At 39.5% G+C, this 26,221-nt stretch overlaps 1 protein-coding gene across 1 annotated transcript in view; it reads left to right on the forward strand.

Annotated features, from left to right (window-relative positions):
- Positions 1 to 26,221, forward strand: part of TEX11 (testis expressed 11) — a 358,449-nt gene that overhangs the window by 170,615 nt on the left and 161,613 nt on the right. Inside the window, exons 10-11 of the mRNA XM_060183291.1 lie at positions 1,556 to 1,637; positions 4,452 to 4,530. Of these exons, the coding sequence (XP_060039274.1) occupies positions 1,556 to 1,637; positions 4,452 to 4,530 (161 nt within the window). The remainder of the gene's footprint in view (positions 1 to 1,555; positions 1,638 to 4,451; positions 4,531 to 26,221) is intronic.

The raw sequence follows: 26,221 nt of genomic DNA on the forward strand, positions 1-26,221 counted from the left end.
TGGTGGGAATGTAAAATAGAGTAGTTGCTTTGGAAAACAGTTCAGTAATTCCTGAAAAACAGAGTTTTGATCACCAGTCCCACTCCTAGTTATACAGTCAAGATTACTGAAAGTATTCTTATAGCAAAAAAATTGTGTAGGCATGTTGATAGCATCATTTATGATAGTCAAAAGATGGAAGCAGTTTAAATGCCTATCAGCTGATGAACAGATAAAATGTGGCCTATTCATGTGATGGGGTATTATGTAGCCATAAAAATGGGTGAAGTACTACACACTTTATTAATGAGCCTTAAAGTTGTTTTAATTATAGGAGTCCATTCATAAAAGATCGGGTTTCATACCATCCATTTACATAAAATGTAGACAGATGTATCATAGAATATTGGTTCCTTTTTTTAAACAAGATTTAATGTACACTTATTCTTAACATGTGGAATATATAGTATAAAGATTTCATACTGAATAAATCATATTCATTAAGCCAAAAAAGGAAAAAAGAAAGAATTTACATCAAGTTTTAGCTACATTGTTTGAAATACAAATATGCATATTTTATCACTAAAAAAAGAATATTGGTTGCTTAAAGCTTAGGGTGGATTGACACTGGAGGGAATAGAGAATTACTACTAAAAAGTACAAAGAGAAAAGTTCTATTCTGTGAATCTAGATTGTCCTTTTACTGTTAACTACTTTTACTCTACCTAAAGATGTGCCTTATTAAGCAAAAGTGGAACCAGGCAAGAGCTCTCAAGATGGCATAGTGCCAATTAACAAGGGTTTGGACAAACCAGACTACTGCTATTAATGCTAAATATGATTAGCATATCCTATAGAGACAATATCTTTTTATACTATTCAATCACTGTTTGAATTGGACCTTAGGTGTATTTAAATGTCATAAGAAGAAATCTAATTGTTGCTTGTGCTTTTGTTTATCAGGTCAAGAATGTGATCTTAGATTTACATACTTAAAGTATCAACTTGGCATAAATCTTTCCAGTCTGTGGAAATGTTTGCATGTTATTTCCTTTCAATTTCATTTAGATTGCAGGAAGTATCCTCATAGGATGTCATGATGTGATCTTTAATAATTTCTTAAAAGTAAAGATTCATTTAATTATTAATTTTTATTAAAGAAAATACTGCTCAGTTCTGGTATATGGTAGTACAGGGGATTAAATCTGGGGCCCCTAGGGCCTCAAGCATGCATATCTTCTGCACTACTACTGGTGATATCTCTCTGCCTCTGAACTTTCATAATTTTTATTAATTTTGATCAAAAGCCATGCCTTTATTGAATGCAATTGACAATTATTTGAAAATTGACATACTGTCTTTTTTTAAAAAATTATTTATTTATTTATTTTTATTTACTTATTTATTTTACCAGAGCACTGTTCAGCACTGGCTTATGGTGGTATGGGGTATTGAACCTGGGACTTCAAAGCCTCAGGCATGAGAGTCTGTTTGCATAACCATTATGCTATCTACCTTCCACACAATTGACATACTTTCTACAGTTTTAATATTGTGATTTATTTGCTTGAAATAGGAATCCGTAAGTCCAGGTGGGCTTTTCATAAAGATGAAAATCCTCTTGAAGATCAAGACAACTAACGAGGAACTCTCTAAAGGTATATCCATTTGTGAAAGCATATAATTTTGAATCATCATCACCAATTTGTTAAATATAAGATCTTTTGTAGCATATTAACAATAGGTATAATTTAATGATAATTGAGAAGGACATTGATTACATAGTAAAAAGAGGAGAAACTGTCAGCAAGATAGAATAATAGCACATCTGATAGGTAGACTAAAGAGCTAAATAATATATGCTAGGTTTCTTTTAATCTAGCAGATAATTTAAGTTGCCCAACCCTTCTGAACTTCTAAACCACTATGAGGAAAAAAAAAGTTATAATGCTCTACTTTTATTATATAAACATTTCTGTTTGTTTTTCAGTTTTCTCAAATGTCTTTTTAGAAGTATATATCATAAAGCAAATATCTGGCATACAGTAACTGGATATATATATATATATATATATATATATATATATATATATATATATGAAATACTGACAAAAATCATAGGATAAGAGGGGTACAACTCCACACAATTCCTATCACCAGAATGCCATATCCCATCTGTTTCCCTGATAGCTTTCCTATTCTTTAACTCTCCGGAAATATGGACCCGGGGTCATTGTGGGGTGCAGAAGGTAGAAAGTCTGACTTCTGTAATTGCTTCCCTGATGAACATAGGTGGTGTTGACAGGTTGATCCATACTTCCAGCCTGTCTTTCTCTTTCCCTAGATATTATACCCACTCTATAAAAGAGATTAACAGTAGTAATATTATTTACTTCATTGTGTTGTCTTGAGAATTCTGTGACAAAATATATGTAAAGCAATTAGCCTCATACCTGGTATATAATTGAGTAATAAATAATAACAATTTGCAATAAGTAGAACAATCATCAGATTTGGAATTTGCTGTAAATTTAGTGTAAATTTAATACTGCTTAAACTTTGTTACTTCTATAATTTTAGCCAATCAGAAGACCCCAGAGGATGAAATCCATAGAAGATTTTTCATCTCTGGGCAATAGCATCATCTCAATTGACACAGGTTAATAATATTAGGAGACAAAAAGACAACTTCATATTTTTTTGCAGTAGGAGCATAAACTAAGAAGTATTACATAAATGGTTTTACTCAAACTAACTAAAATATTGGAGAGCCAGAAAGATTATTAGAGTCATTTAGTTTGAAGTTGACTGTTTTTATACTAAAATTTCCCATTATAATTTTTATCAAAATATAGACAAGAAGCAGTTTAAAGTGAAATCATTCTTTATTCCTAAACTGCTTTTACTTAATTCAATCTAGATAAAATTGATATTTAGAGTAATGAAGCTGTAATGCTAGTCAGATTACAAATTGGGAAATTTCCCAGTGTGTAGTTTTCCTATAGTTTAAAATGATAAAATTGCTTTTTTACTGGTGTTGAGAGAATTATGAACTCTGCATTTTATAGTATATTCACTTATTTGCTAGTGAACGTGTTGTTTTAGATTTTTACTTTATTATGAAGGAGGGAGGGAGAAACCAAAGAACCACTCATGTACATACTATGCCAGGGATTGAACCAGGAACTTCAAGCATTCAAGTCCATTACTCTCCCACCTGGGCCATTTCCTCAGCTGCTGAAAGTGTCTTGTATCCTTAGAATACCAACCCTGGGGGTTGGGCGGTAGTTCGAGCCCCCAGCCCTCCACCTGCTGGGGTGGTGAAGCAGGTCTGCAGGTGTCTGTCTTTCTCTCCCCCTCTGTCTCCCCTCCTCTCTCGATTTCTCTCTGTCTTATCCAACAACAGCAACAGCAATGACAACAACAACAAGGATAACAACAAGGGCAACGAAATGGGAAAAAATGGCCTTCAGGAGCAGTGGATTCGTAGTGCATGCACTAAGCCCCAGCAATAACCCTGGAGGCAAAAAAAAAAATACTAGTCCTATTTGCTAACATTACAATTTCACTGATATTTTACATTATAAAAATAGATATTAATAATCAATATTTATATTATAAAAATTAGCACATATCTATTAATGGAAGCTTTGGAAAACACAAAATTTATCTATAGTTCCTCCATCCACTGAATTACCAGCTCTTTAGTAGAGACTTCTGTGTGTTTTATCAACTGCTGAATTTTTAGCATCTAGTACAGTATTAAATACATTCAGTACAGTAAGTGTATTTTATGTACTTATTAAACATTTGTTGAATAAAAGTGGAATACAAATACAATGACTTTTAGAAATTTTATAGTTTATTTTCAGTATATAGCTTTTGGTTTGTGTAATTGTCATCTTGTAGTACATACAAATTTTGTTTTCTAATGTTTCACTTACTACTCAACACAGGTATAATTTCTTAGATAAAAATAATACTAACAGCAATAGCTATCATTTGTTGCATTTGTACCAAGTGCTAAGTGATTTGCTATGTAATTTACATACATTTTCTCATTTAACCTTTTCAACAACTCTGAGAGGTTAGTGATATGTTCCCCATTTTTACAAAACTAAGGTGAAAAAAAATGAAATAACTCATCCTATGGCCATACAAACAAATGATATCAGACTTAGCTATGTCTGACTTCAAATCCAAAGCTTTTTACTGCTGTGTTCTTGGCAAAAAGTTTTCCAAATTGCTTTTCAAAATATTTGTTCAATGCTTTGTTCCCCCCATGCATATGAGTGCCCATTTCATTGCCCTCTATCTAGGAATGCATGACAAATTTACAAAAGAAATGTGATAAGTTATTTGGCAAGATAGGGTATATGACAAATGTTTAGAAAAGAGATTTTGACAGAAATATTGTTAAAAATAAGTAAAATTCCTCAAAAAATGAAGGTGTTCTTTTCTCTTTTTGCTAGTTGTCATGGAAATACTACACCTTGACATGCCTTTAGATTTCTGTCTGAATGTTGTTAACCTGCTGATGGATTATGAAAGGTACAGAAGAATATATTTACTGTTTTCTAAAATTAATGTTTCTATGGTTTTCATAGACATACATTGACAAATTATGTACATATACCCATATTTATAGAACACATTATTTGCTCAAATTATATAGTGGGCCTATTTACTTAAATATTTAGATAATAACAAACTTAATTTTAAATGCTTAAAAGTCATATTATAATTCTAATTGGTTTTCATTTAGCATGTATAGATGTGAAATTATACCCCTGAAATCTTGTAATTTTGTAAAACTTTGTTAAGACACTAATATAAAAGGAGGAATGAGAAGGAACAATTTGTACTGAACAAGCAAAAAATATATAAGATATTCAGGGATTTATAAAACACAGATTTGACTGAGTTAACCCACAGGCCATTATCATGTAGAACCAGAAGGAATGAGCAAGTATAGTTCTGCTAGTGATATAACTCTCTGGTTTTATATTCATTAAAGATCATTAAAGTTGAAAAGATCCTTAAGGATCTTATAGAAATGGGAATAAACATTTGAAAATATGTTCAGTATCACTAGCTATCAAAGAAATAAGAAACTACTTCACACTTCCATGAATGACTATGTTACCATACCATAGCAGCAGAAAATAACAGATATTGATAAAATTTGGGGAAAATGTAACCCATATACACTTACTTCTGTGAGAATATAAAATGATACATCCATTTTGAAAATAGTCTGATAGTTTCTTTCTAAATTAAAGGGAGAATTACCACATAACCTAAAAAGTATGCTCCTGGATTACACAAGAAACATATTCTTCAGGGACACTTCTATGTGAATGTTTATAGTAGTAGTAGTATGCATATAATAATTAAATATCAAGCAGCCAAATATCTGTCAACTGATAAAAAAATAAATGAAATGTGATAAACCCATACTAAGAAAAATACTGATATAGGTTATACCATGATGAATTTTTTTGTGTGTGTGTTCTTTTTTTTTTTTTTTTTTTAATTTAAGAAAGGATTAGTGAACAAAAGCATAAGGTAGGAGGGGTACAACTCCACACAATTCCCAACACCCAATCCCCATAACCCACCCCCTCCCCTGATAGCTTTCCCATTCTCTATCCCTCTGGGAGCATGGACCCAGGGTCGTTGAGGGATGCAGAAGGTAGAAGGTCTGGCTTCTGTAATTGCTTCCCCGCTGAACATGGGCGTTGACTGGTCGGTCCATACCCCCAGTCTGCCTCTCTCTTTCCCTAGTAGGGTGTGACTCTGGGGAAGCTGAGCTCCAGGACACATTGGTGGGGTCTTCAATCCAGGGAAGCCTAGCCAGCATCCTGGTGGCATCTGGAACCTGGTGATTGAAAACAGAGTTAACATATGAAGCCAAACAATTTGTTGAGCATCCATGATGAATTTTAACTACATGTCAATAAGTAAAAGAAGTCAATCATAGTGATAATTTATCTTTCCAATTATATGATATTTTCAGAAAAGGTATACTTGTGGAGACAGAAATGATATTAATGTTTGCCTAGGGATGTGATGGATGGGTATAATGGGGAGTGGTTGCTAAAAGTGGTTGTTCTTTTTGGTATGAAGTAAATGTCTTTAAATTGGGTAATGGTTGTACAACTCTGTCAATATTCATTAAATACATTAAATTGTGTACTTTAAGTAGATAAATAATATTTTATGTGAATTATATATCAAAGATGCAATAAACATAATCATTAGGGGACATAAAAATGTGGAGATCAGAAGCTGACAATGTAGCTAAACTGGGAGAGCTCCTGCTTTGTCATATGCATGACCCAGATTAAAGCCTACACTGGGGAAAGCTTTGGTGCTATGTTCAGTCTCTCTCCCTCCTCCCTTCTCCTTCTCCTTCCTCTTTTTCTTCTCTCTCTTATCTGAAAAAGTCAGTTAAGAATGGTAAAGCCCTGGCAACAACAATAATACAATAATAACAAAACCAACTTGAAGATCAAGCCCTTCATTACTTTTTTTCATGTTCTATTTTTTCTAACAATAGTTTTATTACCTGTATCTTTTAATGTTGACTAGTTTAAAAAAGAGAGTATTTCTTCAATAGTTACTTACTAGTATAAATCTTGATTTGTATACTAGTAAAACAAAAGAAACAAGTGTTACTACAGAAGATGTTTCTGTAATGGTTAGTTACTAACCATTAAATCTTGATTTAAAACAAATTCAAAGTGGAAGAGCTTTTACAAGCATTCCAGGGAAGTCTCTTAGCTGTATAATTTACCAGGAAAAAATTTCTTCTAAGAACTACAAATGAAACCTGTGGGTTTTATAGTAATGCATGTATACTATAAATTTTTCTGTAGCTTCAATGGAGATGATTGCACTCTTGGGTGAATTTGATGTACAATGCAGGACTTGCGTCCACTTCTCAGAGGTTAGGAAATTAAATGGATATAGTACCACAGGTTAGGGTCCACTGCAAGCAGACTTTTAAGGTGGAGGTTAATGAGCTGGTGAGGCGTTCATAGAGATTGTACTGAATCCATAATTTGCTTTATGGACGATAGGCACTTTAATGATAATCATGCTTTGAACATAGGATATCCTTCCCTTTCTTCTGTCTCAATTCTTTTAGTAATGCCATATCATTTTTACAATAAATATCTTTCATCTCTATTGTTATATTTACTCAGAGTTATTTTAACTTTATTGGTACAATTGGTTTTTTTTTTCATTTTTACTTGGAATTAATAATGGGTTACAAGATAGAAAAATTAAATGGTGTCCCTACCCTCCTACCTTCCAAAGATAACCACCATAGTTCTTGCAGTCTTAAAACTGTTTGCTTCTGTTTTTTATTTTTTTCAAGCTCATGTGTATCAGTTATCTAGATTGCACATATGAGTTATTTTTGATCTCTTAAAGATTTCACTAAGCATAGTCACTTTCAGTTACACCCATTTTTTATATTTTTCCCACTTTAAGGTAATTTTTATTAGTGACTTAATAATGATTATCAAGATTGTGATAGAAGAGGGGTATAATTCCATACAATTCCTACCACCAGAGTTCCATATCCCCCCCACCTCAACTGGAAGCCTCCCTATTCTTTATCCCTCTGGGAGTATGAACCAAAGATCTGTATAAGGTGCAGAAGTCTGGCTTCTGTAATTGATTCTCTGCTGAATATGTGCCTTGACAGGTTGATTAATACCCCCAGCCTGTTTCTGTCTTTCCCTAGTGGGGTAAGGCTGTGGGATTATGGGATGTATTGAGGTAATCTGCCCAGGAAGGTCAGGCTGACTTCATGGAAGCATCAGCAACTTGGTGGCTGAAAAGCATTAAGATATAAAGGAGAACAAATAGTTTAATAATCAGAAACCTAAAAGTATAGCAGATAAAATTTGGGGTTTTCATGTTAGAAGGAGCTAGGAAGTCTATTTTAGGTACAATTCAAGGGGCCCATGACTTTACTAATTTTTGACTGAGCCCAACAGCTAACATGCAGGTGGGCTAGGAGTATTGTCTGGGAAGATGGTGCCAGAGTTGAGGATAAGAAAGCTGGCTAATGGCAGAGAGAAGCTCCCAAATATGCAGAAAGTATATAGATACCATTAACTGTAACCCCAATCAATCTGTCCCTCCAGCCCATGTCTGTTCATGTGTAGCACAGAAGTCTGTGTAATCTCTGCATCCCTGTTAGCCTTAGCTGGTATTCCATGATCATAGCTAGGAACGTAGTTCCACTCATTTTTTTCCAAAGGACACAATATTGTCATTTCTGATTTGTCGGTTGCGGCCAGGTGTCGGGCTGCGCCGCGGAGAAGAGAGAGACAGAGGAGGTCTGGAGCAAGTGGGGTACACAAATCTTTTTTTTAAAATTTTTTATTTAAGAAAGGATTAATGAACAAAAACATAAGGTAGGAGGGGTACAACTCCACACAATTCCCACCACCCAATCTCCATAACCCACCCCAACCATGATAGCTTTCCCATTCTCTAGCCCTCTGGGAGCATGGACCCAGGGTCGTTGAGGGTTGCAGAAGGTAGAAGGTCTGGCTTCTGTAATTGCTTCCCCGCTGAACATGGGAGTAGACTGGTATGTCCATACTCCCAGTCTGCCTCTGTCTTTCCCTGTCTTTTTTAAGGTGTGTCTCTGGGGAAGCTGAGCTCCAGGGCATATTGGTGGGGTCTTCAATCCAGGGAAGCCCGGCCAGCATCCTGGTGGCATCTGGAACCTGGTGATTGAAAAGAGAGTTAACATACGAAGCCAAACAACTTGTTGAGAAATCATGGATCCCAAGCTTGGAATAGTGGAGAGGAAATGTTAGGGAGGTACTCACTGCAAACTCTAGTGTACTTCTGCTTTCAGGTATATATTTTGCAGTAGTTTATGGGTACGTGTGAACATAAGCTCTCTCTCACAGAAACTGGTGTATATCTAGGTTATGGGACTTTGTTAGAAAGTGAACTACCTGAGATGAAATTAGAGTGTACTATAAAAGGAAACGTCTCACCCGAGTAATGAAGCTGAAGGGTTGTCATTCCACACGTGAAGTCACTGGACACAGTCTGAGGTGAAGCATGTTGAGGTGGCAATCGCTGCTTTGGTTAGGTTGTGATCGGCGGATGCAATATTATTTGGTTTGGATTGGGAGATGCATATGGGAAAGTGGGCCCTATCCAAGGGTTCCAGGACTGGGGGAAGGAGGGGCTCTATAGTGGAGATGTGAGGTTCCTGCTATAATTTGATCCGGTCCTGCTTTTAGTTTCCCTTTCAGATCTTCTTAGTCAACTTCTGTTGATGAGTGGGATCATCCCATACTCATCTTTATCTTTCTGACTTAGTTCACTTAACATAATTCCTTCTAGCTCTGTCCAAATGGGTCAGAGAAGGTGGGTTCATTGTTCTTGATAGCTGCACAGTATTCCATTGTGTATATATACCACAGCTTTCTCAGCCACTCATCTGTTGTTGGGCACCTGGATTGCTTCCAGGTTTTAGCTACTATGAATTGTGCTGCTATGAACATAGGAGTACACACCTCTTTTTGGTTGGGTGTTATGGAGTCCTTGGGGTATAACCCCAGGAGAGGAATTACTGGATCATATGGAAGGTCCATGTCTAGCCTTCTGAGAGTTTTCCAGACTCCTCTCCACAGAGGCTGTACCAATTTACATTCCCACCAGCAATGTAAAAGGGTTCCTCTGTCCCCACATCCTCTCCAGCATTTGTTGCTGCTGTCCTTTTTGATGTATGCCATTCTTACAGGAGTGAGGTGGTAGCTTAATGTTGTCTTAATTTGCATTTCTCTGACAATCAGTGACCTAGAGCAGTTTTTCATATGTTTGTTAGCCTTTTGGATCTCCTCTGAGGTGAATGTTTTGTTCATATCCTCTGCCCATTTTTGGATGGGGTCATTTGCTTTTTTGGTGCTAAGTTTGCTGAGCTCTTTATATATTTCGGTGATTAGTTACTTGTCTGATGTCTGGCATGTGAAGATCTTCTCCCATTCTGTGAGGGATCTCTCTGTTTGTTTAATAGTTTCTATGAATGTGCAGAAGCTTTTCAACTTGATGTAGTCCCATTGGTTTGTTTCTGCTTTAGTCTTCCTTGCAATTGGGTTTGATTCATCAAAGATGTCCTTGAGGTGTAGGTGGGAAAGTGTTTTACCATGTTTTCCTCTAAGTATTTGATTGTTTCTGGTCTGACATCTAGGTCTTTGATCCATTTGGAGTTGACTTTTGTTTCTGGTGAGATAAAGTGGTTCAATTTCATTCTTCTGCATGTTTCAACCCAGTTTTCCCAGCACCATTTATTGAAGAGAGCCTCCTTTTTCCATTTAATCCTTTGGGCCCCCTTATCAAAGATTAGATGCCCATAGGTGTTGGGATTTACTTCTGGGCTTTCAATTCTGTTCCACTTGTCTGTGTGCCTATTTTTGTTCCAGTACCATACTGTTTTGATGATGATGGCTTTATAATATAGTTTAAGGTCTGGGAATGTGTTGCCTCCATTTCTGTTTCTTTTCCTTAAGATGGTTTTGGCAATTCTAGTTGTTTTCATGTTCCAGATAAATGATTGTAGTGTTTTTTCTATTCTCTTAAAGAAGCTTGGTGGAACTTTGATGGGTATTGCATTAAATTTGTATATGGCTCTGGGGAGAATATTCATTTTGATGATATTTATTGTTCCAATCCATGAGCATGGGATATCTTTCCATTTCTTGGTATCAGTTTCTATTTCCTTGAGTAGCGAATCATAGTTTTCAGCATACAAGTCTTTCACTTCTTTGGTCAACTTTATTCCTAGGTATTTGATTGATTTTGCTGAAACAGTAAATGGGAGTGATTTCTGGATGTCTTCTTCTTCAGATTTAGTGTTTGCATAAAGAAATGCCACTGATTTTTGTACATTGATTTTGTAGCCTGATACCTTGCTATATTGCCTAATAACTTCTAGTAATTTTCTGCTGGATTCTTTAGGTCTTTCTATGTATACTATCATATCATCTGCAAATAGTGAGAGCTTGACTTCTTCCCTTCCAATCTGTATCCCTTTGATTTCTTTCTCTTGCCTGATTGCTATGGCAAGAACTTCCAATACTATTTTGAAGAGTAACAGTGACAGTGGACAGCCCTGTCTAGTCCCCGATCTGAGGGGGAATGCTTTCAGCTTCTGTCCATTGAGTATGATGTTGACTGTAGGTTTGCTATATATAGACTCCACTATCTTGAGGAATTTCCCATCTATTCCCATTTTTTGTAGAGTTTTGAGCATGAATGGGTGTTGGATTTTGTCAAAGGCTTTCTCTGCATCTATTGAGATAATCATGTGGTTTTTGGCTTTGCTTTTATTGATGTGGTGAATGACACTGATTGACTTACGGATGTTGAACCAGCCTTGCATTCCTGGGATGAATCCCACTTGGTCATGATGAACAATCTTTTTGATATGTTGCTGTATCTGGTTGGCCAAGATCTTGTTTAATATTTTGGCATCTATGTTCATCAGAGATATTGGTCTGTAGTTTTCCTTTTTTGTTCTGTCCCTATCAGCTTTTGGTATCAAGGTGATTTTGGCTTCATAAAAGGTGGAAGGGAGTATTCCTGTTTCTTCAATCTTATGGAATAGCTTAAGTATGGGTACTAACTGTTTCCTGAAAGTTTTGTAGAATTTGTTTGTGAAGCCATCTGGTCCAGGACTTTTGTTGTTGGGGAGATTCTTAATAACGGTTTCAATTTCTTTGTCTGTGATTGGTGCATTTAGATTTTGTAGTTCTTCTTGGTTCAGTTTTGGAAGGGCATATGCTTCTACGAATTGTTCCATTTCGTCCATACTCTTTAGCTTGGTGGCGTATAGTTCTTTATAGAAGTGTCGCAGGATTCTCTGGATTTCTGTGGTGTCAGTTGTGATATCTCCTCCATCATTTACAATTCTATTAATTTGAGTTTTCTCTCTTTTTTGTTTGGTGAGTTTGGCTAGGGGTTTGTGAATTTTGTTTAATATTTCAAAGAACCAACATTTGGCTTCATTGACCTTTTGTATGGTTCTTTTATTGTCGATGTTGTTTATTTCTGCTCTAACTTTAGTGATTTCTGTCCTTCTGGTTGCTTTAGGGTTCCTTTGTTCCTCTTCCTCTAAGTCCTTGAGGTGTGCAGTAAGGTCGTTCATTTGAGCTTCTTCTTGGTGTTTAATATGTGATTGTATGGCTATAAGTTTCCCTCTCAGTACTGCTTTAGCTGTGTCCCAAATATTTTGATAGGTTGTGTCTTCATTTTCATTAGTTTCCAGGAACATTTGAATTTCCTGTTTGAGTGAGTCTCTGACCCAGTGGTTCTTAAGGAGCATGTTGTTCATTTTCCAAATTCTGTGTTTTAATAATTTTCCGTTTGATGTTAAATGTTAGTTTTACTCCACTGTGGTCTGAGAAGATACTTGGGATGATTTCAATGCTCTTGAATTTATTGATGCTGTCTTTGTGGCCTAACATGTGGTCTATCCTTGAGTATGTGTTGTGTGGATTTGAAAAGAAGGTGTATTTCAGTTTTTTGGGGTGGAGGAGTCTGAAAATGTCCAAGATGTCTAGTCTGTCGATCTCTTCATTCAATTATCTTGTATCTTTATTGGTTCTCTGCTTTGTTGATCTGTAATGTGATAGTGGGGTATTGAAGTCTCCCACTATAATTGTATTACTATTGATGTATTTTTGAAATTCTTTCAGTAGATGCTTAATGTATTTAGATGGTCCCTCGTTGGGTGCATAGATGTTAATAATTGTTAAGTCTTCTTGGGTGATTGATCCTCTAAGCATTATGTAATGTCCTGCCTATCTTTTATTACTTTATTTAATTTAAAATCTATCGTGTCTGCGATGAGAATGGCTGTTCCTTCCCTTTTTTGTGGTCCTTTAGCCTGTATGATAGTTTTCCATCCTTTCACTTTAAGTCTGTGTTTATCTTGTTGTGACAGATGGGATTCTTGCAAGCAGCATATGGTTGGGTTATGTTTTCTGATCCATCCCCCCACCCTGTGCCTTTTGATGGGTGAGTTTAAGCCATTGACATTTATTGATATTATGGATTTAATGTATTGTAGTGCCATTGTTCTAAAAAATTTTTGTTTGCTCTGATATATTGCAAGTATTATCGTGATGCTCTTGTTTATAAGAGGTCTTTTAGAACCTCTTTCACTGCCGGTTTGGTGATGGTTGCCTCCTTTAACTGTTGTTTATCTAAGAAGGTTTTGATCCCTCCATCTAGTTTGAATGAAAGTCTAGCAGGATATATTATCCTTGGTTGAAACCCTTTTTCATTCAGGGCTCGATAGATCTCTTGCTACTCCCTTCTGGCTTTTAGAGTTTGAGTGGAGAAGTCTGCAGATAATCTTATGGGTTTTCCCTTGTATGTGACTTTTTTGTTTCTCTCTTGTAGCCTTTAGGATCCTTTCTTTATCCTCATTTCTTCTTGTTGTGACTATGATGTGTCTTGGTGTCTTCAGGTCTGGGTTAATTCTGTTTGGTACTCTCTGGGCCTCTTGAATCTTGATGTCCTTTTTGTTATTCAGGTCTGGGAAGTTTTCTTCTATTATTTCCTCTAGAATGTTTGCTTCCTCTTCCTCTCTTTCTTCCTCTGGCAGGCCAATTATACGAATGTTACTTCTTTTGAGATCATCCCATATGTCTCTGTTGTTGTTTTCTGCCGGGATAGCCTGAGGGTACTTCTTCCCGAGATAGTGCTCTCTGGGTTGGAGAGAACTCAACTGGAGCTGATCTAGGCTGCTGTGTGGGAGAGGGATCAGGAACTCGTGCTGCACCAACTTCCGCACTAGATACACTCTGGAACTCTCGGAGCCGGAAAGCAATTTCCAAGTGTCTTTAATCAGAAGAGCAGCTGTTTTTATACTCTCCAAGTAGGGTGGAAACAGGATGTGATATAGAGAGGGTGGAGAGAAAAGTGACTGGTGAAAATCAGAGTGTGACAAAGAAGGGATCAGTGTGTGACAAGGAGGGGGTGGAGCAGGAGAGAATCCTATCATAGAACCACCAATGCCCTGGAGTGCTTTATGTAAAAGTGATTTATGTAAATAGACCAAAGCTTTGGATCAGTAAAATCCCTATATAGGCATATGGTTAAGCAGAATCCAGGGGGAGATGGCAACTACCCAACATCTCCCCCTTTCTTTTTAACTTTTTGCCATAGTATCAGGAGTGCGGGGCACTTTGTGAGGCAGGGAGACTGATAAGAGGCACACCTTTTTTGGGTTTCTACTGTCCCTCCTTGCTCAACCTCTCCGTGGAGAGAGAGACTAACAGGATTGACACACCCCTCAGGCTCAAGCCCTTCCAAGCTCAACCATATCCTCACAATTCCCCAACATCTTCCTCTTACTTAATGGCCATATATAACTGGGTCAATGTCTGTAAAAGGCTTCATCTCTGTCAGGGGAATAGCAGTGTAGGGGTGAACGGAAACCTGTTGGGAAGAAAGCAGAATGATAGTGTGTAAGTGTCTTCAAAAATAACTAGCACAAGACAGGGAGGGATAAGTAAGAGTAGCAAGAGACAGAGTGAGCCTGATGGGTGGAGGAGTGGGGGCCTGATAAGCCGAGGGGCTAGAGGGGTGATCTGGCATTGCAAAATCCCGAGTCAGCTGGCGGTAAGTTCTATGAACTGCTACAGCCATTCTTCAAGAAGTCCAGCAGTATAAAAGGAGTGTCCAGCAAGTTCTATAGAAGCATCAGTCCAATGTCAACGGCCAGGAAATAAATGCCACACGTCTATCTTGATGGAGGAGGACGGCCACCGGAACTTTTCTTCTCTGTAGAGAGTGACCTGGAACCACCAAAACATGATGGGCGAAACAGAAGCAGGAAGAGCAGACACCGATGGTTGAGAGAAAGGCAGTAGGAAAGTCTTGTCCTTCGGAGTCTGTGAATCAGGTTCTCCAGATCGTGTCAGGTCACATCATGGGTTTCTGGGGATGGCTGTAATTGTGGGTGATGTCAGAGGTCAGGGGTCCAAGATGGATTTCTGGGGATTCTATATGAGCAGATGCTTCTTTATGCGAAGGCTTGTCATAGCTGTAGTCAATTACTTATGAAAAAACTTTGTAACAAATTAGAAGTTTACTACAATTGATAACTCAATGATTATAACTGGTTTAGGTATCTTTATAATTTTGTGTAAAGGTCATCTTACGTGACCTCATGTAGCAGTCTTTATATAGCAAAGTTTTCATACCGAGTTTAAGTTACATATATTGATTCTTGACTATTTTTACATTGGGTTTTTAAGCAAACTCAGGTTACTAGAGTTAACACATTTTAGTGACAATTTTTTTTTGGTATATTTACAATATCAGATTGATGCCAAATTTGTTGTGGATTAATTTCCACAAGATAGCTTACAGGACATTTTTGGGGGCCCTCCAAAAATGTCCTGTATAGAGAATCTGTATTTTAACTTAGGAGATGATGAATTGTCACATTGAATATTTAGAGTTTTACCTTAAACACTCAGTTACTTAAATGAATTGATTTTACCTCTTCTCGTAAAAATGTAACTTCGAAGTTACAATTTAACTGTTAAGTTAATGTTTACCAAACTTGAAACACGCATATTAAACATATAGTTTATAACACACAGGAGGAGAAAAACTTGTAAATAAGATGTATCATTTCAAATGTGAATTTAGAACTACTGTCATAGTTGAACCATCTTTACTCACACAGTTTAAGACTAAACATTTCATATTGGTATCAAGACTTAAAAAAGAAATCAAAAGGGGGAATGAACAATTTTTGGACTGTTTCTGGACGTCTCCAGAAACCATGGCTGCATCCAGCCGTTTTATATAAAGTCAGTTAACTTTCAGAGTACTCTGAGCACAATGGGTCATACAAAAATTTTGGTCACTCAATTTTTTTTTTTCACTCACTCACTCACAAAACACAACTGGCCAGTCATAGCATAAGACATTCATTCGGGGGGGGGGAAGTTCTGTGAATCAGATTTTTTTTTGATTCTGCCATGCTGTATTATGGATCCTGGGGTGCATGCTGTAGCCAGTCCTCTTGCAGCCAGTCCTCTTGCATCCAGTCTTCTTGCAGTGTTTCTTGTTCTTCAGGGATATCAGCGCCATCATGTGGGTATTGCCGGACATGGCGGGCAGGAACCCAAACAGGCTTGGAGTAATTTTGTGGAAAAATACATGCGAAACCCCTCCCCATAGTCAACAGGGGGTCAGGTCCTTTCCAAATTTTATCAAGTGGGTCTTTCCATTTGACTTTAATAGCTGGGAGGGTGGGTGGTGTTTGCCAATGAAGAATTATAGGAGGTTGGTCTGAGTTTTTGTAAATATTAAAGAGATTTAATGTAGTTAAGGCTTTTGCCAGCTGGATATTAGGGGGGTACATTTCCCCTTTTTCTTTATTTAATTGAGCCTTAAGAGTTTGATGGGCCCTCTCAACAATGCCTTGTCCCTGTGGATTATACGGAATGCCTGTAGTATGAGTAATGTTCCAGAGGGAACAAAAATCTTTAAATTGTTTGCTGGTAAAAGCAGGTCCATTATCCGTTTTAAGTTGAAGAGGTAAGCCCATTACAACAAAACAGGAGAGCATATGGCTTATAAGCTTTTTTGAGTTTTCTCCAGTTTGAGCTGTAGCCCACATAAACTTAGAGAAGGTATCAATTGAGACGAACACATATTTTTGTTTGCCAAAGTTAGGTATGTGGGTAACATCAATTTGCCAAAGAGCGTTGGCTTTTAAACCTCGAGGATTAACCCCTAGAGTCTGAATATCAGGTGTTTTTATTAGACCTGCACAGGAGGAACATGTAGCAAGAATACGTTTTAACTGTGGCAGAGGAATATCAGGAAACCGAGCTCGAAGACCTTTAAGATTAACATGGGTTAGGGAATGAAAGTCAGCAGGATTAGAGACAGAGGCTAGGAGAATTCCTGTGGAGGCAAGGCGGTCAGCTGCAGCATTCCCTTCGGACAGGGGACCAGGAAGAGGGCTGTGGGAACGTAGGTGCTGAACATACAGTGGATGGGTTCGAGAACAGAGCATAGAGGCAATTTGAATTAAAAGAGGAGAAAGTGGGTTGTCATCAATTCTTACATAAGATCGAGCAAGCCATGGAAGTAAGTTAACAGTATACACACTGTCAGAAAAAAGGTTGAAGGATTCTGGTACAGCTTTTAATGCAAGGAAAACAGCATAAAGTTCTTTGTACTGAGGGGAATTATCAGGAAGTTCAGTAAAGAGAGGTTTGGGGTATTGCTGGTCTGGATAATATATAAGGGCAGCAGCTCCCTTTTTTCCACCATCAGTGAACACTGTAGGAGCAGAGGGGATGGGATCTCGAGAGAAAAGTTTAGGTACTAGTAGAGGCAACAGAGGTAAAGAAGCTATCAAATTATTAGAGGGAAAATGATTATCTAATTGTCCTGGAAAACCCATTAAACTTATGGCAAAACGAGAATGGTGGCGTATGAGCCATTCTGTATCAGTGAGAGAAAAGGGAAGAATGATTGAATCTGGTTCCCTTCCTAAGACCTGAACCGATCTGTTTCTTCCTTGGCGAACCATAAATGCTAAGGCATCAATCTCGGTAAGGAGTCTTGGAGCTCCACCTACTGGCGTATGAAGCCATTCGAGAACGCCATGTTTCTGCCACAATGCCCCCACTACCGTGGGGGTGGAGTTAAAGATTAGAAGATTTACTGGAGAGGAGGGGGAGAATCGAACGAGGTGCATGTCCTGGAGAGCCTGGTTAACTTTTTCCAGAGCCAAGGATGCTTCGGGGGTTAACATACGCTTTGAGGAGGGCTGTTTGTTTCCTTTTAACAGATCGAACAGTGGTTGCAGGCAGCTCGTAGGCAGATAAAGATACTGCCTAAGCCAATTCAAATTTCCAAGAAAACTTTGTAAAGAAGCAAGAGTGAGATTAGAAGGAAAAGTAACACAAGGTTTTAAAGGACGAATCTGCGTTAGGGAAATCTCTGAGCCTAAGAAAGATATTGGAGGGATTAGCTGTATCTTCTCAGGAGCTACATTAAGTCCACTTCTCTTTAAGGCAGGGATTAGAAAATCACGTAGGGCGGAGAGATCTGTATCTAATTCTCCCCATATTAACACGTCATCCATATAATGAAAAACCTTAAGGCCCTTATGAATATATGGAAAAAGGGCAGATTTAACAACCTCTTGACAAATAGTAGGACTATTAGCCATGCCCTGGGGCAGTACCACCCATTCAAATCTATCGGCAGGGCTGGCATTATTAATAGAAGGAACAGAGAAAGCAAAACGTTTACAATCTTGTGGGTGTAAGGGAATAGAGAAAAAACAATCCTGTATATCAATAGCTATGATTGGAATTCCTGTGGGAATTGCGGAAGCAAGAGGCAAACCCCTTTGGGGGGAGCCCCAAACCTGCATGGTTTTATTAACTGCACGAAGATCTTGGAGGAGGCGCCATTTTCCTGAGCGCTTTTTAATTACAAAGACTGGAGTATTCCATGGGCTCCGAGAATGACGAATGTGTCCCAAAGATAACTGCTCTTGGACGAGTTTTTTAAAAATTTCTAGCTTCTCCCTAGGCAAAGGCCACTGTTCCACCCAGACAGGCTCATTAGAAAGCCAATCTAAGCGGGGAGTTCTGTTACGAACAGTGGCAGTTAGTATTGGGGGTGCTGGTTGGGTCTAGCAGTCTCACAGGAGTGAGTGTGGTGTCCTGCAGAGGTGTCTGAGGATATCACTACATCTAAAGATTCCAGCAAGTCTCTTCCCAATAAATTGGTGCTTATATCAGCTATTAAAGGCTGAAAGCGTCCGGTAGTCCCTTCTGGATCTTCCCACACAAGGGAATCTCGTGTGCGGAATGCCTGAGTCAATCCTCCAACACCATGTAAGCGTGGTCCTGGGAGGAGTTCCCAACTCTGGGGAACCTCTGCTTGTCTTAATATTGTCTTGTCTGCTCCCGTGTCAATCAAACACTTAAAAGGAATATTACCAATCTTTACTGTCATAGTTGGGTGACCCCTTTCTAAAACAGGGGTGGTCCATAAAATCTCAGGCTCTGAATTCGAGCTGTTCTCTTGCTCCAGCCGGTTATTTCTATGCTGGAAGTTCCCACATACCACGGGTTCCTCCATCTGCTCACCCTCTGTTATTGTTACTTGGCGTGGTGGGTATAGCGACGGATTGTGTCCCAAGCGGGGCTTCTGTTTGTGGAAGAAGGGCACAGCACCAAGCGGGCGACCTGCTTCCTTCCCTCTTGGGGGCGGGGCTAAGGGAAGCCCCATACCTAGTTTAAATCCCTGTTTACATTTGGCAGAGGCATGCCGTTCCTATGGAACCTTGACCAACAATCTCTCCTCCAGTGAAATCCTTTCTGGCATCTGGGACAAGGCATTCGTGGTCTCTGATTCCCTGTCTGGAGGCGGGGTTGCCCTGATTGGAGGTGGGGTCGCCCTGACTGGAAGTGGGGTCGCCCTGACTGGAGGCGGGGTCGCGGTCTATTTTCTGGACATTGGTTACGCCAATGCCCTTGGTGACCGCACTGAAAGCAAGCTCCTTTTTGCTTATGTAAGGTAGCTGCATAGGCCTGTAACATAGGTCCTTGAAAAGAGCTTGATCTGAGATCCTGTGTAGCTAGAATCCAAGTATCTGGGTGTTCGTTTTTAAGAGTGATACAGGCCTGTCGAAAATGCGGAAGCATTCCATCCCAGACTATGGATCGCAGAAGGAGAAAACGAGCGTCAGGATTATAAATCTTCCTTTCCAAACTTGATTGGACCCTGGCAATGAATTTAGCGAGGGATTCATCAGGTTCTTGTTGCAGGGAGAGAATGGGGGCTGAGGCTGCTCCCATGGGTGGTGTTAATCGCTCCCATGCTTTTAATGCACACAGGCGTACTTGATCAAAATACCCCGCTGGAAACTTGGCTTCCGCCTGTTGAATCCCTGTTTCTAATTGGCCTGTTCCAAACAATACATCAAAATTACCCTCTGGCTGATTTTGAATATTTTTCCGCGATTGTTGTAAACATTCGTCGCGAAAGAATGCCTCCCATTGCAGGAAGAGGGGGCCTGGGAGCGTAGCACGAGTCACATCTCTCCAATCTTGAGGGGTATTAAGGTTCTGAAGCAGGCCTTGTAAAATGGACCTGGTCCATGGGGCATGAACACCGTCATCTTTGATAGCCTGGCGTAGTTCCTTCAGGTCTGTGGCGGAATATGGATACCAGGCCTGAGGTTTTTGTCTATTGGGGGCAACATTGACCGGAAATGTGTGGACTTGCTCTAAGTGTGTAGCGGTAGGAGGAGTCATCGAAGTGGAAGCTTCTGGACAAGTGGCCGAAGAAGTGGTTTTGGAGGCTACAGGAGAATTCGGACATGTGTCTATCAAAACAGGGTGGGGTGAAGAAGCAACCGTGGAGGCAGCAGGAGGTTCCGGACACGTTTCTGCCAAAATGGGGGTGGCCGAAGAAGTGGCTGTGGAGTCCAAAGGAGAATTCGGACACGTGTCTGCCAAAATAGGGGCCTCAGGGCAAGATGCAGAGGAATTAGGGTGGGTCAAGATCACGACAGGCCTTTGCTTCTTCTTGTTTTTAAGGTGCTGGTTAAGTTCTATGATTACTTCCTTTATCTCTTTGACCTCAGCCTCTAGGTCCTTAAGCCTTTTGAGAGGTTGACCTATATATCCCTTAAAAGCTGCTATGATGATCAACAGGATATAAGGTGAAGCCCCGAGAAAAATGTCCCAGATATATAAAAATTGTATACTGGAAAAAGAATGCAGGATTTGGAAAAGATTTTCCATGGTGGAAAGATCTCCGGAAAACAATAAGAAAGAAAAAAATCACAGTGCCTTAACACAATATTGCAGATACCCAAAAGGTGTGTACTTATCTAAGATGTCTTCTTGTAAATCTGCTGCTTACGGGTCCCTGTTCCGGGCGCCAGATGCCGGGATAGCCTGAGGGTACTTCTTCCCAAGCTAGTGCTCTCTGGGTTGGAGAGAACTCAACTGGAGCTGATCTAGGCTGCTGTGTGGGAGAGGGATCAGGAACTCGTGCTGCACCAACTTCCGCAGGAGATACACTCTGGAACTCTCGGAGCCGGAAAGCAATTTCCAAGTGTCTTTAATCAGAAGAGCAGCTGTTTTTATACTCTCCAAGTAGGGTGGAAACAGGATGTGATATAGAGAGGGTGGAGAGAAAAGTGACTGGTGAAAATCAGAGTGTGACAAAGAAGGGATCAGTGTGTGACAAGGAGGGGGTGGAGCAGGAGAGAATCCTATCATAGAACCACCAATGCCCTGGAGTGCTTTATGTAAAAGTGATTTATGTAAATAGACCAAAGCTTTGGATCAGTAAAATCCCTATATAGGCATATGGTTAAGCAGAAACCAGGGGGAGATGGCAACTACCCAACAGTTTTCAGTGTCTCTCAATCTATTTTTAGGCTCTTTCACCTCTTTCTTAGTTTTCTCTACCTCATCCTCTGTCTGGCTAATTCTGTTTTCTGCTTCTGTTAGTCTGCTTTCCCTTGCCTCAGCTTCTTTCTTCATTACAGCTATTTCAGCTTTCAGTTCTCTAATTGCCTCAAGATAATCAGTATTTTCCTTGGAGGTCTCAACTGTTGTTTCCCTAATACTGCCATTCCTTTCCGCCAATGTTGTTTTCATTTCTGTGATTAATAAGTTCATTATTGCTTGCATACTTTTCTTATCTATGGTTACTTCTGGCTGATTTGTAGTTTCTTCTGGGCTCTTGTCTTCATTCATTGGAGTAGCAGTTTTATTTGTTTTTGATCTACCCATTTTTTATGTGTTTCTTTTTTTTATGCTCTTGTTGTTCCTCAGTTGTTGTGTCTTGAGTACAAGTAACACTGTACTAAATACCTTTATGACAATTGCACTCACCAACCTCAGGAATTACAGTAGCAACTGAAGTAAGTATTGAAGTAGTTTAATCATTACCAGTTAGCCAGACAATTTCTCCAGTCCGTGAAAAAATAGTAACCAAATCCCAGTGAAGAAAGAGAAAAGAGAGGATAGCAAGAATAGACAGTTATGCAAATCTACTATCCACTGTATATTCTAGGTGTAACAAGAGGGGAAAGGGAACTAGAGCAGAGATACACACATGGAGAGTCCACTCTGAGTCAGATTTCTTCCCCAAAATAATTCACAAATTCAGAAAGGCAAAGAAGAAGGAAGAAGTGTATAACAAGCTTAAAAAAGAGAGAGAGAGATAGACAAGAGAGAGAAAAGGGAGAAGATAAGAAAAAGAGTTGTAATTAAAGAGCAGTGCAAGGAAATTCCCAAATGTGTATCAGTGAATTCAAAAAAAATGTCCTGTTTGGTGCTGTGGGGTATCCTGCTAGGAGCTGGTCCCCAGGGACTGCTTATGGGGGGGGGGAAGGAGGTATGCTTGAAAATTAAAAGGAAGAAAAAAGAATTTTTCCCCCTACTCTAATTCTTAACCCAAATTAAGTTATAGTCACCTCCTTGGTGTCACCGCTATGGCCCCTTATTGGCTGGCCAGCTAAAGGCAGAAAATCCTACTGTTTCCAGGGGATGTGTTCAGAGCTCAGCGGCTAGCAGCTTGTTAGTCCGCCATCTTCTGGGAAACCCCCCCCTCCAGACTTTTTTTAAAGGATTTCTCGAAAATGAAAACTAGCTCCAAGACCTTTGATCCAATGAGAGCTATACTTAAGAAGTCTTTGGATCCGCCCTCAGGGTCGTGGTGGTCCCTGGAGACTCCCAAGAGAAAGCCCCCGAGCTTTAGTGCTCCCTCCGGGTCCTCTGCCGGCTGCCCAGCAGCGCTCTACAACCGGCGGAGGAGCCGCCTTCCTGGTCGGAGGACAATGCCCAGCGCACCCGCCTTGCCCGCCTCTGCCTGGGAAGTCTGGAGCAGCCTGCCCGCTAGTCCGTGCCACCTTTACTCTAATTCTTAACCCAAATTAAATTATAGTCACCTCTTTGGTGTCACCACTAGGACCCCTTATTGACTGGCCTGCTAAAGGCAGAAAATCCTACCGTTTCCAGAAGATGTGATCAGAGCACATGCTGCTTGCAGATTCTCAGTCCACCATCTTCCACAAATCTTTATTATTGGATCGGGGGGGGTGGCTCAGGCCACGTGGAGTCATCCAACAATGGCCGTCCCCACTACCTCACCACAGGGCAAGAGCAAGAGAGAGAGAGCGCGTGCTGAGAGAGCTCTGAGAGTGTGTGGGGGGGAAGTGAGAGAGCTTTTATTGGGCAACAACCAGGGGTGATGTGTTGGGTCAGGATTGGTTGAAGGGGGCACTGCTAGGATTTCACGGGATGTGGTAAAACCTGCATCAGAATAATTCCGCAGCATCATCTCCTCCTTTCCCTTATATCTAAATGGACACAGTAAAGAAATATGGAATGGAGCAGGCTTAAATGTTTTTAAGGAATGCCGTGCTCATGTGGGAAGATGTAGGACTTTCTGTGGAGGAGGGAAGACTTAAATGGCTGCCAACCTTGTGAGATTTATGTGTCCCCCTGTGCTCAACCCCTCTTTAGAGAGAGAGAGACTTACCTGGAGGAACTCATCTCATAGGTTAAGCGCAGCCTGCTCAACCATCTCCTCACAATATCTCTACATCTTTTTCTATCTTTCTATCTAGTCATCACATAAGATGGTTCAAAGTCTGTAAAAGACTGTCTATGACAGAGGAATAGTGGTGTAGGGGTGAGCAGAAACCTTTTGGGCTAAGCCTAAATGATATAACAAAACAGGAAAGGACAAGTAGGGGAGTAGTAAAAGCCAGTGTGATGTCAAGGGAAGGATTGGTGTGTAAAGGAACGTTCCCTGTTTGGGGGGGGGACGGCAAGGGTACATAATGAGGGGGAGGTGGGAGAGCATGACCCACCAAACAGAGGGGCTATTTGGCATTGTATAGTCCTCAAGGCAACAGTCTGTAAAGTCTATGAACTACTCAGGATCCGTCTATGAGAAACCAGTAGCGTGAAGGAAAATAAGCTGCTTTAAAATTGTGTAAAGTGTCTATAGGGTATGCCAGCAAGTCCGACAGAAGTCTCAGTCCAAAGTAGATGGCTAGGGGAAGAAATGGCAGGGGATGAAATGATGCATGAGGAAGGTCAGCCGCTGGAATTCTGATTTTCTGTAGATAGCTAGCTGGAACTGCCAACACCTGACAGGCAAATCAGAAGCAGGAACGGCAATCAGGCATTAAGAAAGTTCTGTCCTTGGAGTCTGTGTATTAGGTTCTTCAGATCGTGTTAAGTGACATCTGGGGTTTCAGGGGGTGTGGCACTGTAGTCGTGCCGTCTAGTGGGTGACGCTGTCTAGTGGGTGACATCAGGGTGTGCAGGGGTTCAGATGGTTTTTCCCGGGATTCCTGTGAAAGAAACACAAACAACCTGATTCTCGTGGTTAATTTGAACTTGTAACAAGTTAGAGGTTTACTATAGTTGATACCTCGATGATTATAATTGGTTTAAATACCTTTATGATTTTATTTAAAGGTCATCTAATGTGACCTCCTGTAGCAGTCTCTACAGCAGGTCTTGAGACCAATTTTATTTAAGATATGTATTTTGAATTTTAACTATTTTTACTTTGGACTGTAAACAGACTCAAATTACTTAGAGAGTTAACGCATTTTCGTGACAATGATTTTAACATTTACAGTGCCAGATTGATGCCAGATCTGCTGTGGATTAATTTCCACAAGGTAGTTTACAGGGCACTTTTGGGGGCCCTCCAAAAGTGTCCTGTATAGAGAATTTATATTTTAGTTTTGGGAATGTATTGTCACATTAAACATTTAGAATTTTACCTTAAATAGTTACCGTAGCAAATTAATTTTTACCTTGCCTGGTAATAATGTAGCTGTAAGGTTACACTTTTGACCGTTAATTTAGTGTTACCAAGCTTGAGACATACCCATAAACATTTAGTTATAACACACTGAAGGAAAAAAAAAACTTTTGTTATAAAAACATATCATTTTAAAAACAAATTTATATCTGTCATTAGTCACACAGTTTAAGACTAAACATACCAAAACTGTATATAAAAATCAAGAGGGAGAAAAACAAAAAATTTGGAATGTTTCTGGACGTTTCAAGAAACTTTGGCTGCGTCCAGCATTTTTATATAAAGTCAATTACCTTTTAGAGTACTCTGAGCAGATGGGTCATGCAAAAAAAAATTTGGTCATTCAACACACTCACTCACAAAACACAACTGGCCAGTTATAAGACATACAGGGAAAGGGTAGGAGAGAGGTCTCTGTGAGCCAGATTTTGCAGGTTCTGCCATGTCGTATTACGGGTCCTGTGATGTATCCTGCATCTAGTCCTCTTGTAGTATTTCTTGTTCTTCAGGGATAACAGCGCCATCCTGTGGGTATTGTCGGACATGGCAGGCAGGAACCCAGACAGGTTTAGAGTAATTTTGAGGGAAAATGCATTCGAAACCCCTTCCCATGGTCAATAGGGGGTCAGGCCCTTTCCAAATTTTATCGAGTGGGTCTTTCTATTTGACCTTAATAGATGGGAGGGTAGATGGTGATTGCCAGTGAAGAATAATAGGAGGTAAGTATGAATTATTGTAAATATTAAAGAGATTTAATGTAGTTAAGTCTTTTGCTAGCTGGATATTGGGGGATATGTTCCTCCTTTATCTTTATTTAATTGAGCCTTAAGCATTTGATGGGCCCTCTCGACAATGCCTTGTCCCTGTGGATTTTAGGGAATGCCTGTGGTATGAGTAATATTACAGAGGGAACAAAAATCTTTAAATTGTTTGCTGGTAAACATAGACATGTTGTCTGTTTTCAGAAAAAATGGCAAACCCATAACGGCAAAACAAGAGAGCATATGGCTTACAAGCTTGTTAGAGCTTTCTCCCATCTGAGCAGTTGCCCACATAAATTTAGAAAAGGTATCAATTGAGACAAACACATATTTTTGTTTGCCAAAGTTTGGTATGTGGGTGACATCAATTTTCCAAATAGCATTAGCTTTTAAGCCTCGGGGGTTAACCCCAAGAGTCTGAATAGCAGGTGTTTTTATGAGACTTGCACAGGAAGAGCATGTAGCAAGGATATGTTTTAACTGTGATAAAGGAACATCAGGAAATTGAGCTCGAAGGCCTTTAAGATTAACATGGGTTAGGGAATGAAAATCAGCAGGATCAGAGA

Source organism: Erinaceus europaeus, chromosome X (assembly GCF_950295315.1).
Source record: "Erinaceus europaeus chromosome X, mEriEur2.1, whole genome shotgun sequence".
In the NCBI taxonomy this organism is placed as follows: Eukaryota; Metazoa; Chordata; class Mammalia; order Eulipotyphla; family Erinaceidae; genus Erinaceus; species Erinaceus europaeus.